The sequence below is a fragment of the Lissotriton vulgaris genome, chromosome 2_1 (genome assembly GCF_964263255.1).
Source record: "Lissotriton vulgaris chromosome 2_1, aLisVul1.2, whole genome shotgun sequence".
Classification (NCBI taxonomy): domain Eukaryota; kingdom Metazoa; phylum Chordata; class Amphibia; order Caudata; family Salamandridae; genus Lissotriton; species Lissotriton vulgaris.
The window spans coordinates 1,439,100,560-1,439,114,512 of record NC_141687.1 but is presented as its reverse complement, the minus strand read 5'-3'; the positions used below and the strand labels follow the sequence as shown (position 1 = coordinate 1,439,114,512).

The 13,953-nt window shown below is 45.3% G+C and overlaps 1 protein-coding gene across 3 annotated transcripts in view; it reads right to left on the bottom strand.

Annotated features, from left to right (window-relative positions):
• SYTL1 (synaptotagmin like 1) overlaps nucleotides 1-13,953 on the bottom strand; it is a 444,266-nt gene that overhangs the window by 88,252 nt on the left and 342,061 nt on the right. For all 3 annotated transcript variants that reach the window (XM_086957276.1, XM_086957275.1, XM_086957274.1), the window contains 4 exons: nucleotides 10,397-10,551; nucleotides 8,400-8,522; nucleotides 3,085-3,251; nucleotides 1,887-1,989 (listed from right to left, as the gene is read on the bottom strand). In XM_086957276.1, coding sequence (XP_086813402.1) covers nucleotides 1,887-1,989; nucleotides 3,085-3,251; nucleotides 8,400-8,522; nucleotides 10,397-10,551 — 548 coding nt within the window. The remainder of the gene's footprint in view (nucleotides 1-1,886; nucleotides 1,990-3,084; nucleotides 3,252-8,399; nucleotides 8,523-10,396; nucleotides 10,552-13,953) is intronic.

Here is a 13,953-nt window from a genome sequence, read left to right as displayed (position 1 = left end):
ATCTGGACAATGCAGTTGTACAAAGTGGATGCATTGCAAATGTACAGAGTCGAGACATACTGGGAATTAAAACACAAATCAGGCATTACATGCATCGGTCAGGACATACTGAGACATCAAGGCACAGAGAAGTCACAACATAAATATAAGTCTGCAGTCAGTGCATAAGGAGATCATGAACGAATCCAGGCAAACTGAGAAGCTCATGAGGGAATCCGGGCACAATGAGGACCTCGGATGCATGGGGTGTCGGAGTCGTGACAAACAGCGAGTCTGGACACAGGGGAAGAGAGTAAGAGTCCGGACGCATACACCATTATCACAGTGCAATCACAATCTGTCAGAAAACTGCAAAACATATCAATCCAATGCATACTAAAGGAAATTTCTTGGGGGCGTGGACACCACCGAAAGTACCCTCTCAGGAGCTCGCTTGTGCTCGTGTGCTTGACTCCTCAAATGCTGATAGGTTATGCCTGGGTTTTCACCCTTTGTGCTTACCCTTTTGAGGTACTAATAAATGATGAAGCGGTCACTCACCATTTGTTCTCAACTAGTAAGATACCGATAAATAATGTGGACTTCTACTAACAACAGTGAAGCGACTGTGCAATGGGCCCCAATGCAGACTATGAAAATGGACTCTACCTCTACTAGGTTGAGTAGCAAAAAAATTGTTACAACTGTGGTGCTGTGGACTTCTTATTCCACTTTGCCCCATTGCCACTTCAGCCTCTGCACTATTGTTAGCCACGCCCATTCACTGCGCTAACTCCGCTCAGGTGCTAATGGGTACCGAAAGGTCAAAATGTGCATTGTGTATGCTATATGTGCGCCTTAAAAACAGGTGTTCTGGGCTGTAGGGAAATACCCCTGTTTACTAACAGGGTGAGGCCTCTGATAGGCTGGCAGCTTCTATTCCTGCCTTAAGTAGAGTCAAAGTTTCCAGAGAGGACCTTGCCTGGCAGTTCGGGCTGGACTGTTCCCATTGGGCGCAGGGTCAAGACTGATTTGCATATGGCTGGGTCCAAACTGGAATGGCATGGTGAGCAAAAAAAACAAGGATTTAGGCCCCAATCTCTATACTGGGGTGAATGTATGACATTGTTCTGCATTCTGTCCATCAATTGTTCTTTTTGCATTTGTCACACCGAGTGGGATGGGTAGGCTCAGAAGTGAGTCCCGTGCTCTCCATGCCACTGGAGTCAAGCTATCCAGGCTGATAACCGGTACTAGGATGCTTGTTTCCAGTCCAGGGAGGACCTAGCCTGGCAGTTCGGGCTGGGCTGTTCCCATTGGGCGCAGGGTCAAGACTGATTTGCATATGGCTGGGTCCAAACTGGAATGGCATGGGTGGCAAAAAAACGATGGATGTAGGCCCAGATCTCTGTACTGGGGCAAATGTATGACATTGTTCTGCATTCTGTCCATCAATTGTTCTTTTTGCATTGGTCACCCCCAGTGGGACGGGTATGCTCAGATGTGAGTCCCGTGCTCTCCATGCCACTGGAGTCAAGCTATCCTGGCTGATGAGGGCTGACAGCCTGAAACCGGTCCTAGAATGCTTGTTTCCAGTCCAGGGAGGACCTGATCTGGCAGTTCGGGCTGGACTGTTCCATTGGGTGCAGGGTCAAGACTGATTTGCATATGGCTGGGTCCAAACTGGAATGATATGGTGAGCACAAAAACGATGGATTTAGGCCCAGATCTCTGTCCTGGGGTGAATGTATGACATTGTTCTGCATTCTGTCCATCAACTGTTCAGTAGAGTCAAGTCAGCATTTCTAAAATTCTACCATAAAAGTAGAAGAGACAGCAATCCCAACTGAACCCATCAACTCTATCCCCAACATCTCTCAGGGCCCTGCACAATACTGGTGGCTCACCTTGAGCGTCTCATTAAAGAGGGGGTCCAGGCATCTCTTCTTCACAGCTGTCTTCCGCTTACTGGCAGAGGACTTGTCTGGCAAAAGGTATGTCTTCACATAGCTGGAGAGAGAGCAAGAGAAAGAACAAGACAAGATACAGGTGTGGGTCAAATATAGAAGAGAAGAAGGGCAACAGTCGTCAACACCTTTACCCATGTTACATCATTACAACAATACCCTCAGATCCTTGTGTGTCCAGGTGTAGCAGATGAGCTTCTGAGAGAGACATTGTGTGGACAACTAAGCTGCTCTTAACGTTCAACAAGTGACCAGGCAAAGCACATATCTGAGCTTATCCACAATAATAATGAAGACTGCAAACGTCAGGAGACACTGCACTTCTTTCTGGTGGATTTAGTGGTCATGTCTTAGGTTAATGAGGTTGGGTTGGTCATTAGAGGAAGGACTGGGCTGCCATTTGACTATTACTCCCACTTCATCTTCAGGGCTGAATACTGGAAAATGACTAAAGATCTCTGTAAAGAACAGCCCCAATTCCTGTTCCCTCTCCCTGAACCCAGAGTCTAACCACTGGAACATTGTAATAACTCAAAACCACACTGACCGTCCCAAAGTCAATTCACTTGCTCCTTAACATTAGATCAAAGCTACGAGACCTGATCTTTGCTCAGAAGAAAACAGGAGCATAACCCACTTACATTTTACAAGATTAATTCCTTCACCCGTATACTGGATCAGAACCACCCTAGCACCTAAATAATTGCTTCTCTACTACATACGACCAGAATAGACGCAGCCTACAACACACAGCTTGTGCGGTGCACCCCAGCCCTAAACCAGAGGCCTTCGTCATTTTGAAATCAGACCTCTTGCCCTAACAATGGACCACACACAAGAAAATACAGGTCTAACATCTGCTTTCTAATAAAGTGGTAATCTCTCCATTACTAAAATGTCAGACTTATGTTCCCTAACAGAGGATTGGCAGCACTCCGGAACTCAAAGGTAGGATTTCTTTTCACCATCACCAGAGCAGAAGCACCAAATAACTCACAGGAATGGCCTCTGCTCCCAAAGACCAGGTTAGATGCCCCAGGGAGACTCTCTGCTGCCCACTATCAGTTTGAGGCTCCCAATAAGTTAGGGGTAAGATCTCCACCCCCTTGTGCCATATCATAACCTTCCCCGGACTCACGGGTCAGATCTCTGCTTCTTTGCTTCAGCAAGGTCCCTGCACTGAATGATGATGACCATCAGTTCCTTCTTGCGCGTATCAAACTGCAGGGAGAACTGGATGCAGCCGCGAACCTCCACACTGCCAAACTCACCGTCACTGTACAGGCTCATGACACTTCCATTAAGCTGCACTTGGGAAAAGGACAGCTGCGTTACGGTCAGGGGTCATGGATAGATAAAGATAGCAAATGCTGAAGGTAGCAGCAGGGATACAAGCCCACGACAAACCATAGGAAAAGCAAACTGTGCTCTACTGCTAAAAGTAATGCTACAGAAGACTAGCACCAAAAGAATGCAACTGAAGATCAGTGCAAAGAGTAATGAGAAAGAAGATGAGTTGCAAGAGTAACAGAGTAGGACACTGGGGTCTAGAGTTACTGAATAGAATAACAACACCAAAAATAATGTGACAGAACACCAGTGCCAACAGTAATGCGATACAAAAACAGTGTCAAAGCTATTGCGATACAAAATCAGTAGCAAGAGTAATGAGACAGAAGATGAGAACAAGAGTCATGCTACAGAAGACCAGTGCAAATACGTAACGTCCAAAAATAATGCAAAAGAAGATTAGGACTAGAGAAACGAGGTAGAAGACCAACATCGAGAGTGGTACAAAGGAAGACCAGTGCGAGAAACAACATCATTGAAGACCAGCATCAAGAGTAATGTAAGAGAAGATCAGTTCAAAGAGTAATGCAATAGAAAACCAGCACCAAAAACATTTGCTGAAGGCCCACTCCAAATATAATGCGCTACAAGGCCAGCACACTGACTACCGCAATAGCATATCAGAGCTAAGTATAATATAACAGTTGATCATAGCCAAGAGAAATGCAAAAGCAAACAAGGGCAAAGCAACAGCAGACCATTGATAAGTGGAATGAGATGTGACCTTGGTTTGTTATTGCATTTTCCTGGGTGATAAGTAAGATGATAGCGGACTAGTGCTTGAGATACACCTAAGTGAGAATCTTTCTAGATCAGTCTTGAAAGTGATATAATCCAGTAATAAGAGTGAGATGTTACACAAGTTCTAAAAGTCATAATACACCAGGTATAAGAATAAGATAGCGAACAATCCCCAGAAGTGAGATCATGAAAAAGTGCTAAGAGTGACAAAATAGACAAGGCCTAAAATATAGATAACAGATCAATTCTTAGAGCGTCATGATAGCAAGGCAATTACGGTAAGGTAACAGACCAATTCCAGCCTTCTGTTTCTTGTGGACTATGCAGACGTATGCTATATATTGATATTGCCATACAGAATCATGATGGTGCCACTACACTGCAGAAGGGATGAGGAAAAATAAACAGTAGAAGACGAATCACATTGTTTCCTACATACTGCGACCTTACAACCTCAGGGAGGTTAGTGGGGGGTTGGGGATGAGAGCGGCCCCCTAATAAATTGGAATAGAGACGGTGGCAGGGCTTGAAATGGAGAGCACAATGTGGTGCCCTATGTCATGACCATGGCGCGCCTCCCATAAGAGGACTTGTGGTAAGTGGGAACGATGATCATAGGGCTGTAGAGATCGGGAAGGCTCATGGTGGGTATATCTAGAGGACCAAGGCCATAATCAGCATATTGAGTGAATGACATATCGTTTAGGAAAATAAGGCTGTATATAACAGTGAATGGGAGGAGCAATTACTGGAGCAATAATGTATGTGGCTTGAGCAAACTAGATACATGTATTTCTCCTAACTACCACTAATAGAGCATTTACACTGTGTTTTATAGCCAAGGGTATCAATGCACTGTCTTCCTTCACATACTTCACGTTAAAGCCCTATTCAAGATTCTTCTTGGGGTTGTTCAGGAGTTGCAGCGGTTGCACACTATAGCCGTGGGAACCGTCATTCACCAGGGATCATACCTCGATGGATTGTTATACTCTGGCCTTTCACCTGTCCTGTTTTGCATTTTAGATAGTGGGTAATTTTTCATGGTATGAATATAATTGCAAAGTATTTGCTCAAATTTGGGGGTATTTTGTACATTTCCAATTTTTGGGAGAACATAAGAGTGACAGGTTTGAAAAAATTTATTTTGGGAGCGGATCAATGCAGAGACTGAAATTGCTCTTGCGGTCAATGATGGATAAATCAGCATTCACTGGAATTCGGTCCCAGGTGAACGTTGTTTGTTATTGTTGTAATGGAGTTTTGCAAATATTTTTAGCCGGCACCTATACTACAAGCACAATATTTTTTCACAGTTAAATGAGTTTCATGAACTGTACTTTCATACAAGCATAGAACACTGGCATAACGTTCTCTGCTTCAAATATTAGAAGGCACTTTCTAAGATCTGCTCCCTGTCATAGCCTTTCAGAAATGAAACGGGCCATCTCACCTTCGGCCACTGTTATGTGCCTACAGAGGTAGGAGTCCTGCAGTTTCTCAGTTTTGCAGCTACAAAGCAGAATCCAAGAGCTGTTGATGTGTCGACCTGTTCAAAAATCCAGCTCACAGAAAATGGTGCATGCGGTCCTGGTCTATAGGGAAAACTAGTGTGAAAGCTAATGGAGAACTGTAACTAACGACTAGTTCCCAGCAGGACTCAGGAATGCAGTGGTAAACGCAGAAAATGTTGTTCAAGCGATCACAAACTAAGAGGTTCCCTTATTGGTTAGCAAGTTAGCCACTTATTGGCAACAGTGCATACTGCAGTGTCACCTTCCTGACACAATTGACCTGCAGATCAATTCAGCTTGCTATTTTCAATTTAAGTGTCTCCATCGATGCACCTTCATCAAAAAATCTGATGCCAGGTGGGCCTCCATGTCATGGAGGCCCACTTGTCCTACCTTTTTGTTTTACAGAAATAACCCCTGAAGCAGTTTTCTGCCTCTGTGTTGTGGTTGATTGCTTTCTTTTCCTTGCCAAGAGAAGCATGGCTAACCTGGGTAGGAGAAATGTACGGTGGAAGGCTGGTCCCAAAGAGGACAGACTTTCTAATGATGGGCTGCTGGCCGAACCTTTTCCATGACTGAACCAGCTGAGGCCCCACCACTGAAAATGGTGGTGGCTCCCACATCTCCAAAGGATGTTGGGGGCACAGTGGGTTTAATGACGCGGGAGATCCTCCAATTTATGGAGTGGCTTCTGTTCTGTCAAATCCTAAATTATCCTCTACGGCCTTCCCTTTGATGGAGGCAATTCCACCACTAGGGCTGCTTTGGATTTTGCACTTCCTCCAGAAGTCAGAGGATTTGCCATTAACAATCACATACATCTAACCCCTACTAAAGCTGACATAGTAAACATGTGCAACATGATAGAAGTCCAGTCAGTGTGCAGACAACAGAACTGGTAGCTACAAAGCTCTGCAGGTGAATATTCCTCTCATAGAGCATAACCTACCACCTATAGATGACAGATGCAAATCCATTGGGGGATAATTCTACCTTTCACCCTTCACAGACCAGCAAATACGTGCCATAATTCTCTGAGAAACAGTTAATATTAGAAAAAATCATTTTGTTTAGCACTATGAAAATGACTTGACTTAACAACAGAGATCAATGGAAAAGAAAATCCCTTCTCTCTTAGACTGCACATTTCTCTTATATAGCCTGCATCCCTCTATCGCTGTGTGTTAGCGTATCATCATCATCATGTCCATTTATAAAGCGCAATGGTTACACTAATGCCAGTGTGTCCACGCGCTGCGGTAAAGTTGACCGGAGAGCAAAACCCAAGCCATAAGCCACCTATCCTCGAGAAAAGAGGAATGTTTTTAGTTTTTTCCTAAAACATCTCTCCTGGGACTCCATCCGGAGTTCCATCGGGAGGGCATTCCATTGTTTAGCCACCAGCAGTCGGAAGGACCGTCCGCCCATCCTGGCCTTTTTAGTAGGGGGAACACATACCAGGCCTACTCCCCCCGACCTCAGCTGGCGTGCAGGCATGTACGGAGTCACAAGATCAGCTAGGTACAGAGGGGCTTTTCTCTGAAGAATCCTGTGACAAATACAAAGTACTTTAAAGGTGACTCTTTCTCTAATCGGGAGCCAGTGAAGCACCGCTCGTGCTGCTCTACCAGAAGACTGCCTCGGACGCGTCAAAATGAGGCGGGCGGCAGCGTTCTGCACTCCCTGCAAAAGTATCAGGCATCTAGCTGGTGCACCTAGATACAGGATGTTGCCATAATCTAGGCGGGAAGTCACCAGCGCATGGACCAACGTCTTCCTAGCTGCCATGGGTAGTAGGTCCAAGGTTTTCCGCAGGACCTTCAGAATTCCGAAGCAGGTCCCTGCTACCCGCCTAGTTTGGTAGTCGAAAGAGAGGCTAGAGTCTAACCAGACTCCCAGGTTTTTTAGGTCTCTGTTCCTCTCACACCTTGTCTGTCTGTCTAGCTTTGGAACCCTCGCTGTTTAACTTTAACTCTGTAAGTGTGTCAATTTCTCTGGGTCGCTCGCACCCTCAGTCCGGGAGCAGCACCTAAGGTAAAATCGTGGCAAATGGTATTTGCGTCCTGTTTTACACATTAAGGGCCATATGTATCAAAATATAACGCAGCACAGCGCAGCTTTGTTACAGGAAAAGGGCAGGAATGCAACGTATTTATCACAATAGGGCACATTCTTGCCTTTTCCCAGCACTGGCATACAATCTGCTGCCTAGCACCAATGCAGGAATTCTTGCACGATGGTGGAAGGGTGCCTGCGTTGTTAGGATAATTGTTTTTGTGCAGGAAGGGACACCTTACTGCACAAAACCTATCCCCTGAGGCATTTTGCTCTTTCTATCTGTGCTGAAGCATGCAGCACACATAGAAAGAGAAAACAATTAGGAGAAATAACCATATTTCTCCGTGTTACACCTCCCCTGGTAAGGCGTACCATTTTGGCGCATCCCCAGGTCTACCAGTAAAGATAAATCGGGGAATGCGTCAAAATCCATGGGTATTGCACGGTAACATCCACGCACCACTCATGTAACGCCTCTGTGGGGCAGAGTAACACAATGCAGCGATTTGCGCTGTGTTGTGTTACTCTGGATTTATCAAGACACTCAGAACCACGCAAGGTGGCCTAGCGTTGTTTGCTAATTCGCATTTCAAGGGTTGCGTCGCTTTTGACACGAAAGCGACGCAACCCTTGATAAATATGTCTCCTAGTATACAGCAAATAAGACGCCAATTGCCCTTTGACCTGTGAAACTACAAGGATTACAACACAGGTCTTCGTAATCCCCACGTACACGCGCTCTCATGGCTCCAGATCCCCAGGCTCACACCTACTTACACTACCCACATACCGTGGTGGAGCCCAGGCTCCTCATCGAGGAGCTGGTTTTCAGTGGGATGTGGTGTGTGTTCAGGGCGTTGTTGTTCTTTGGGGTGAGCGAGCTCTTCTTCTCGTTGTCGAGCTCTTCGTCACTCTGGGATAAAAAAAACAGAACATCAAACAGACAGAACAATTTTGAGGCACTCCTGCAAAACATAAGACCATATTTTTCGAAGCTGGTTCTAAAACAGAAGATGTGGAATTTAGGGGCTTAAAGCACGTGTGACACCTGTGTAATTCAACCAGCAGTGCACTGACACACAACAACTTGTGGAAGGATCTCACTGCTGACAGACTTCTACAAAATAGGAAACAGTCCTTGAAATGAGCCTTCACAACAGTATCACGTGTTTAAAAAAAAACAGCAGGGCACCGCAAAGCGAGTGCAAGCCTTTTGTGCGTGAGGGGGGATGAAGTGACGCAACAGAATTATTACATGCCTCGCATTGCTCTCACAAAGAAGTTCCTGTCTCACAGGAGGTAGGCAGATCTCACTGGAAGGGAGATCGCTCCACAGAAGTTGAGGAGCTTCCCTTAGTGGATCTCATAGGAATTACGTTATGTTTATTTTTATAGAATACTTCTTCCATTGGCATGACACTTCATGTGTTCCTCGCCTGAAGTACATGGATCTCACAGGTATACATACCAAAGACGCGGGCCAGTTTATTAAAGAATTGGGTCGCCCTTGCGCCATGAAAAAGGGTGCAAGAGCGATTCAGTCTTTAGTTACAGGTATAAAGCCACACAAGGCCATTTTGCGTGGCGCTGGTGGTTTGATAAATCTAGAGTAACACCTTGCAGCGATTGCTGTACCCTAGGGCGGTGTTCCATGGGAGGAGCGAGGATATTCCCATGCACCACCAATGGATTTTGGAGCATTCCCACATTTACCATTACTGGTAGACCTAGGAATGCGTCAAAATGCTACGTCTTCCCAAGTGAGGTGTAACAAGGAGAAATATCTTTATTTCTCCTTGTTTTTTCCTCTTTCTACGTGTGCTGCATTCGGCCGCACAACTAAAGAGTAAAATGCCTCGGTGGATCATTTCTGTGCAGGAAGGTGTCTTTCCTACACAAAAATTATCCCGCTGACAATGCAGGCAGTGGAAGGGTGCCTGCATTGGAGCTAGGCAGGACACCGCACGCCAGTACTGGGAAGATACAGGAATGCGACGTATGATGCTAAGCCCAGCGCATTCCTGCCCTTTCCCAATCACGCAGCGCAGCAAGGCAGCTTGCTGCCCTGCACTTCTTTTTTATAAATATGCCCCTAGGTGTCGATCACAGAAGATAGGGGATTCCCATAGTGACTATGTTGTTATTTTCATATTCACGCTTTTAACACTTGTATTTGCATTGCACGTATTCCTCACAGGAGTTCCATGGCTCTCACAGCAGGTACCTAGTTCTCACATGAGGTAATATTTATATTTAGATGCAAAAAAAGAAAATTAAATTTTTTTTGAATAAATTGTTTCTCATTGTGGTGAGTGGGTTAAACTGTTGATGTGAGCTGAACTTTGTTATTTAAGGGAACACCCCTTCATGTTTTTTCCTCTCACATGAGGTAAGACCCTCTCCAAGGAGAGAAGTGGTTCTCCTAGGGAGTTCAGTTCTCTCATATGAGATAGGTGACACCCACCAAATATTAGAGGGCTCTCACAGGAGGTACCCAACTCTCAGAGGAAGCAACAGCTCTCATATGACATATGTGGATCACACAGGGTTAAGTAGCTGTCACAGGGCTAGCACTGGAGATATGTGATATTCAAGTATGCGGTTCTCACTGGACCCACATGGCTGACACAAGACATAAGGGCCTGCCAGAGGAAATGAATGGCTCTGACAGGCGGTGAGTGGCTCTTACAGGCGATAGTAATTTCACAAGAGGTTGGTGTCTCTCACAGGACACCTGTGACTCTTATAGGAGGTAAGTGGGACTGGCATGATCCTCTCTGCTCTCACCTGTACTGTGATGATGACAGGTGATAAGAGGACCTCCTCCATCTCCTGCTCCCTGCCATCTTTTGGAGGTAGGGGTGGGGCTAACTCCTCTTCTGCATCTGTGACTCCCACTTCTGTTTGAGGCTGCGCCGAGCCCTGATTCTCAAGACTGGCTTCTGCAAAGAAAACACAGGGTACTTGAACACTTTATTGGGCTCCGAGTTAATGGACAGGAGTGGGGACCAAAGCACAGACATATGGGATGAAGAACACTCCTCCCCCAAATAAAATCAAGTGGGACCATCTAATCCCCCAAGAGGGACCCATAAAATGACGCCCCTTCATAGTGCCATACTCCGGAGGATGTAACATACCCACAAGGAGGCGGGAGACTGGTACATGCTATATATTTTGATATATTGTTTCAGAAGCATTTCGATTCGATTTTCTGATGAAAAAAATTATCTAGAAAAGTACTTTTAATACCATCGAAAAATGACAGAACAAATAGCCATACTGCGTTGGGTTCTCTGGGGTCTTTAAACTAGCCTTTTACGCAAACTTGTACTCTGCTTAACATGGTTTTCGCAAACTCCCAGGAGGCAATCGCCACGTAATGCATTGGCACAACAAATAGGTCTAGCCTTGAGATCATATAGGCTTTGCCAATGATTTTTGGCAATGCTGTAGAGCATCACTGACGCTGGGCAGCATGGCTAAAGATGAATTTAAAAAAAGCCTAGGATGCGACAAGCTGCCTCATTTTGTAAGCGCACGCATCAAACATGCATGCAAGTACAACATGATGCAAGTTCTTGTTTTATTTTAATTACTGATCTGACCTGCTCTGGTTTGGATTGTAAATACAAATTAAAAATAAACAAAATTGTTTTTTTTGTAAAGTGAGGAAAGAACACAGAGAGTAAGCGAGGCGGTCATGGAAAAAAATACAAGGAGAGCGTGGGTTGGGGAAAGCAACACTGAGGGCAGGGGAGAGAGCAACACAGAAGGCAAATGAAAAAGCAACCATGAGGGAGGAAGAGAAAGAGCAACATGGAGGTGGTGGGGGGGGGGCACAGGCGGGAAAGCAACGCCTCTTAAACCCCCTTGTTCTATATAAACCCCTTACAATCTTTTCTAAATCAGTGTATTTTCCCCAATTTGGTTTGTCTGCATAACACTCAAATAACTTTACCCTTCCTTTAAAATGTTCTTTGGTACTGCTCCACACCCTCTACTGCCTCCCGACATCTGCTTCCCCATCCCCTCTTAACCTTCCATCTCTTCTCCGTCACCACCTTCATTTTACCTTTCAAGCTTCCTAAGACTAGAACCTTCTTTCAGGCTCTGTTTGAATTCATCTCTGCCCCAGTGCACACTTTTCACTTTCTTTTGAACTACCACCTACTAAATGTTGTTTTTTTCTGTTTATTTTCCTACATTATGATTTCTCTGCTATTTGTAGGAAAAATGTTCAACCTTGCTAGATTTTGTACTATTCTCAATATGAAAGTGCTTTATGACCTTCATAACCACAAAGGTGGCAGATATATATGCTTTATTTGAAGGGGATATTAAAACTGAACACAGAGGCGGTAGTGCGATAGAGGTACCTTCTCATCATAATTATGACCCTTTCTTATGTTTTTCACCTGCCTCACTTGATGACGTTATCACTCTCATTTCATCCACTAAATCGGGTTCCCCTTTGGACCTTGCCCTCCTTCTGTGATGCAAAAACTCACAGAGGTGATCGCACGCCCCCTTATGGAGATCTGCAACACTGCATTTCAGACAGGCCAATTTCCTAGTATATGGAAGAAGGCTGTTATAAAACCCCTTCTGAAAAAACCCTCCCTAGACCCTACAGCCGTCGCCAGCTATAGACCCATTGCGTGTCTACCCTTTGCCGCCAAAGTATGCGAATCCATGATGAATAGACAGCTTTCAGAGTTCGTTGAGACCCACCAACTTCTCGATGAATCGCAGTTTGGCTTTAGGAAAGGGCATGGGACAGAGACCGCCCTGATTAAGGCCTCTGACGAGATCAGGGCGATCATGGATCAGGGGGGGGGGCGGTTGTCCTCATCCTTTTGGATTTGTCAGCGGCCTTTGACACGGTCGACCATGTCATCCTAGTCGACCGTGTCACAGCTCTGGGCATAAGCGATCTGGCCAAGGATCTCATTTCATCTTTCCTGGCAGACCGTACCCAGACTGTAAGGCTGGGAGATTTCTACTCACCCACCTCTGTACTCCCCTGTGGAGTCCCACAAGGTTCCTCGCTAAGTCCCATGCTATTTAACATTTATGTAGCAGACTTAGCGAGGGTAATAAAGGCACATGGAGTACGGCTAACATCTTATGCAGATGATACCCAGCTCGTCCTGGGCATCCATAAGGACGGCTGCGCTGTGGCAGCCAACTTCCAGAGAGCTATGCTTGAGGTCAGTACCTGGATGGCCTCTAATTGTCTTAGGCTCAACTCGGACAAGACCGAGGTTATGACCTTTGGAAAACTCTCTCCAGAATGGTCTTCTAACTGGTGGCCGGAAAAGCTCGGCTATCCACCTGTCCCAGTGGAAAAAGCCAGAAACCTGGGAATCATTTTTGACAGCAAGTTGGTATTTGACCTTCATACAAACAAGGTTGTGTCGTCTTCTTTCTTTATTCTGAAAAAGATTAAGAAGCTGCTGCCTTATCTCCCTCCCTCAGCTGGGAAGACTCTGGTCTCTACCTTAGTCTTCTCCAAAATGGATTATGGAAACGCTCTCTTTCTCCATACCCAGAAGCGTGTTATAACAAAGCTGCAATCCATCCAGAATGCTGCAGCCAGGATTCTCCTGAGCATTCCTCGCCGCAACTCCACCACTCTTGGCATACGTCAACTCCACTGGCTGAGAGTAGAGAGACGCATTAAATTCAAGGCCCTCTGCATTGCATATAGGGCAGTACACGGCATAGGACCCAGGTTCCTGACGGAAGCCCTTCAGCCATACACTCCTAGACGGCAATTAAGATCGGCCAATACCAACCTCCTCACTGTGCCACGCACAAGAACGGCCACCTGGGGAGATAGACGTTTCTTGGTGGCCACCCCAAAACTCTGGAATCTTCTGCCACATTCCATCAAAACTGCCCCGAACCTGATGAGCTTCCGCAGGCTCTTAAAAACGTGGTTATTTAACCAGTGAGAGGATGACTGACCCCAGTGGCTCCACAGCGCCGAGACACCCCAGGGTATTTGTTGCGCTATAAAAATTACGTAAATAAATAAATATGACGTTTTTATGTCTAAAAATGATTAAGTGAGAATGTAAATAAAAGACGTTTTATGAAAGATATAGGCAGCTGGCAAACAAAAACATTTGTCAGAAAAAAAACAAATGTGCGCACACAGGCTACAACCAAAATGAACTAACGATCATTCAGCAATATTTTTCTTCGGTTTTGCATTTGTGCGAAGATATGCAAATGCTTTAATACAATTATGGTATGCCATGTTATGTTAAGACATTAAACTTTTGTATGTCGTTATATGCCCATGTGAAGTTTTTTTTAATTTGTATTGAATTATT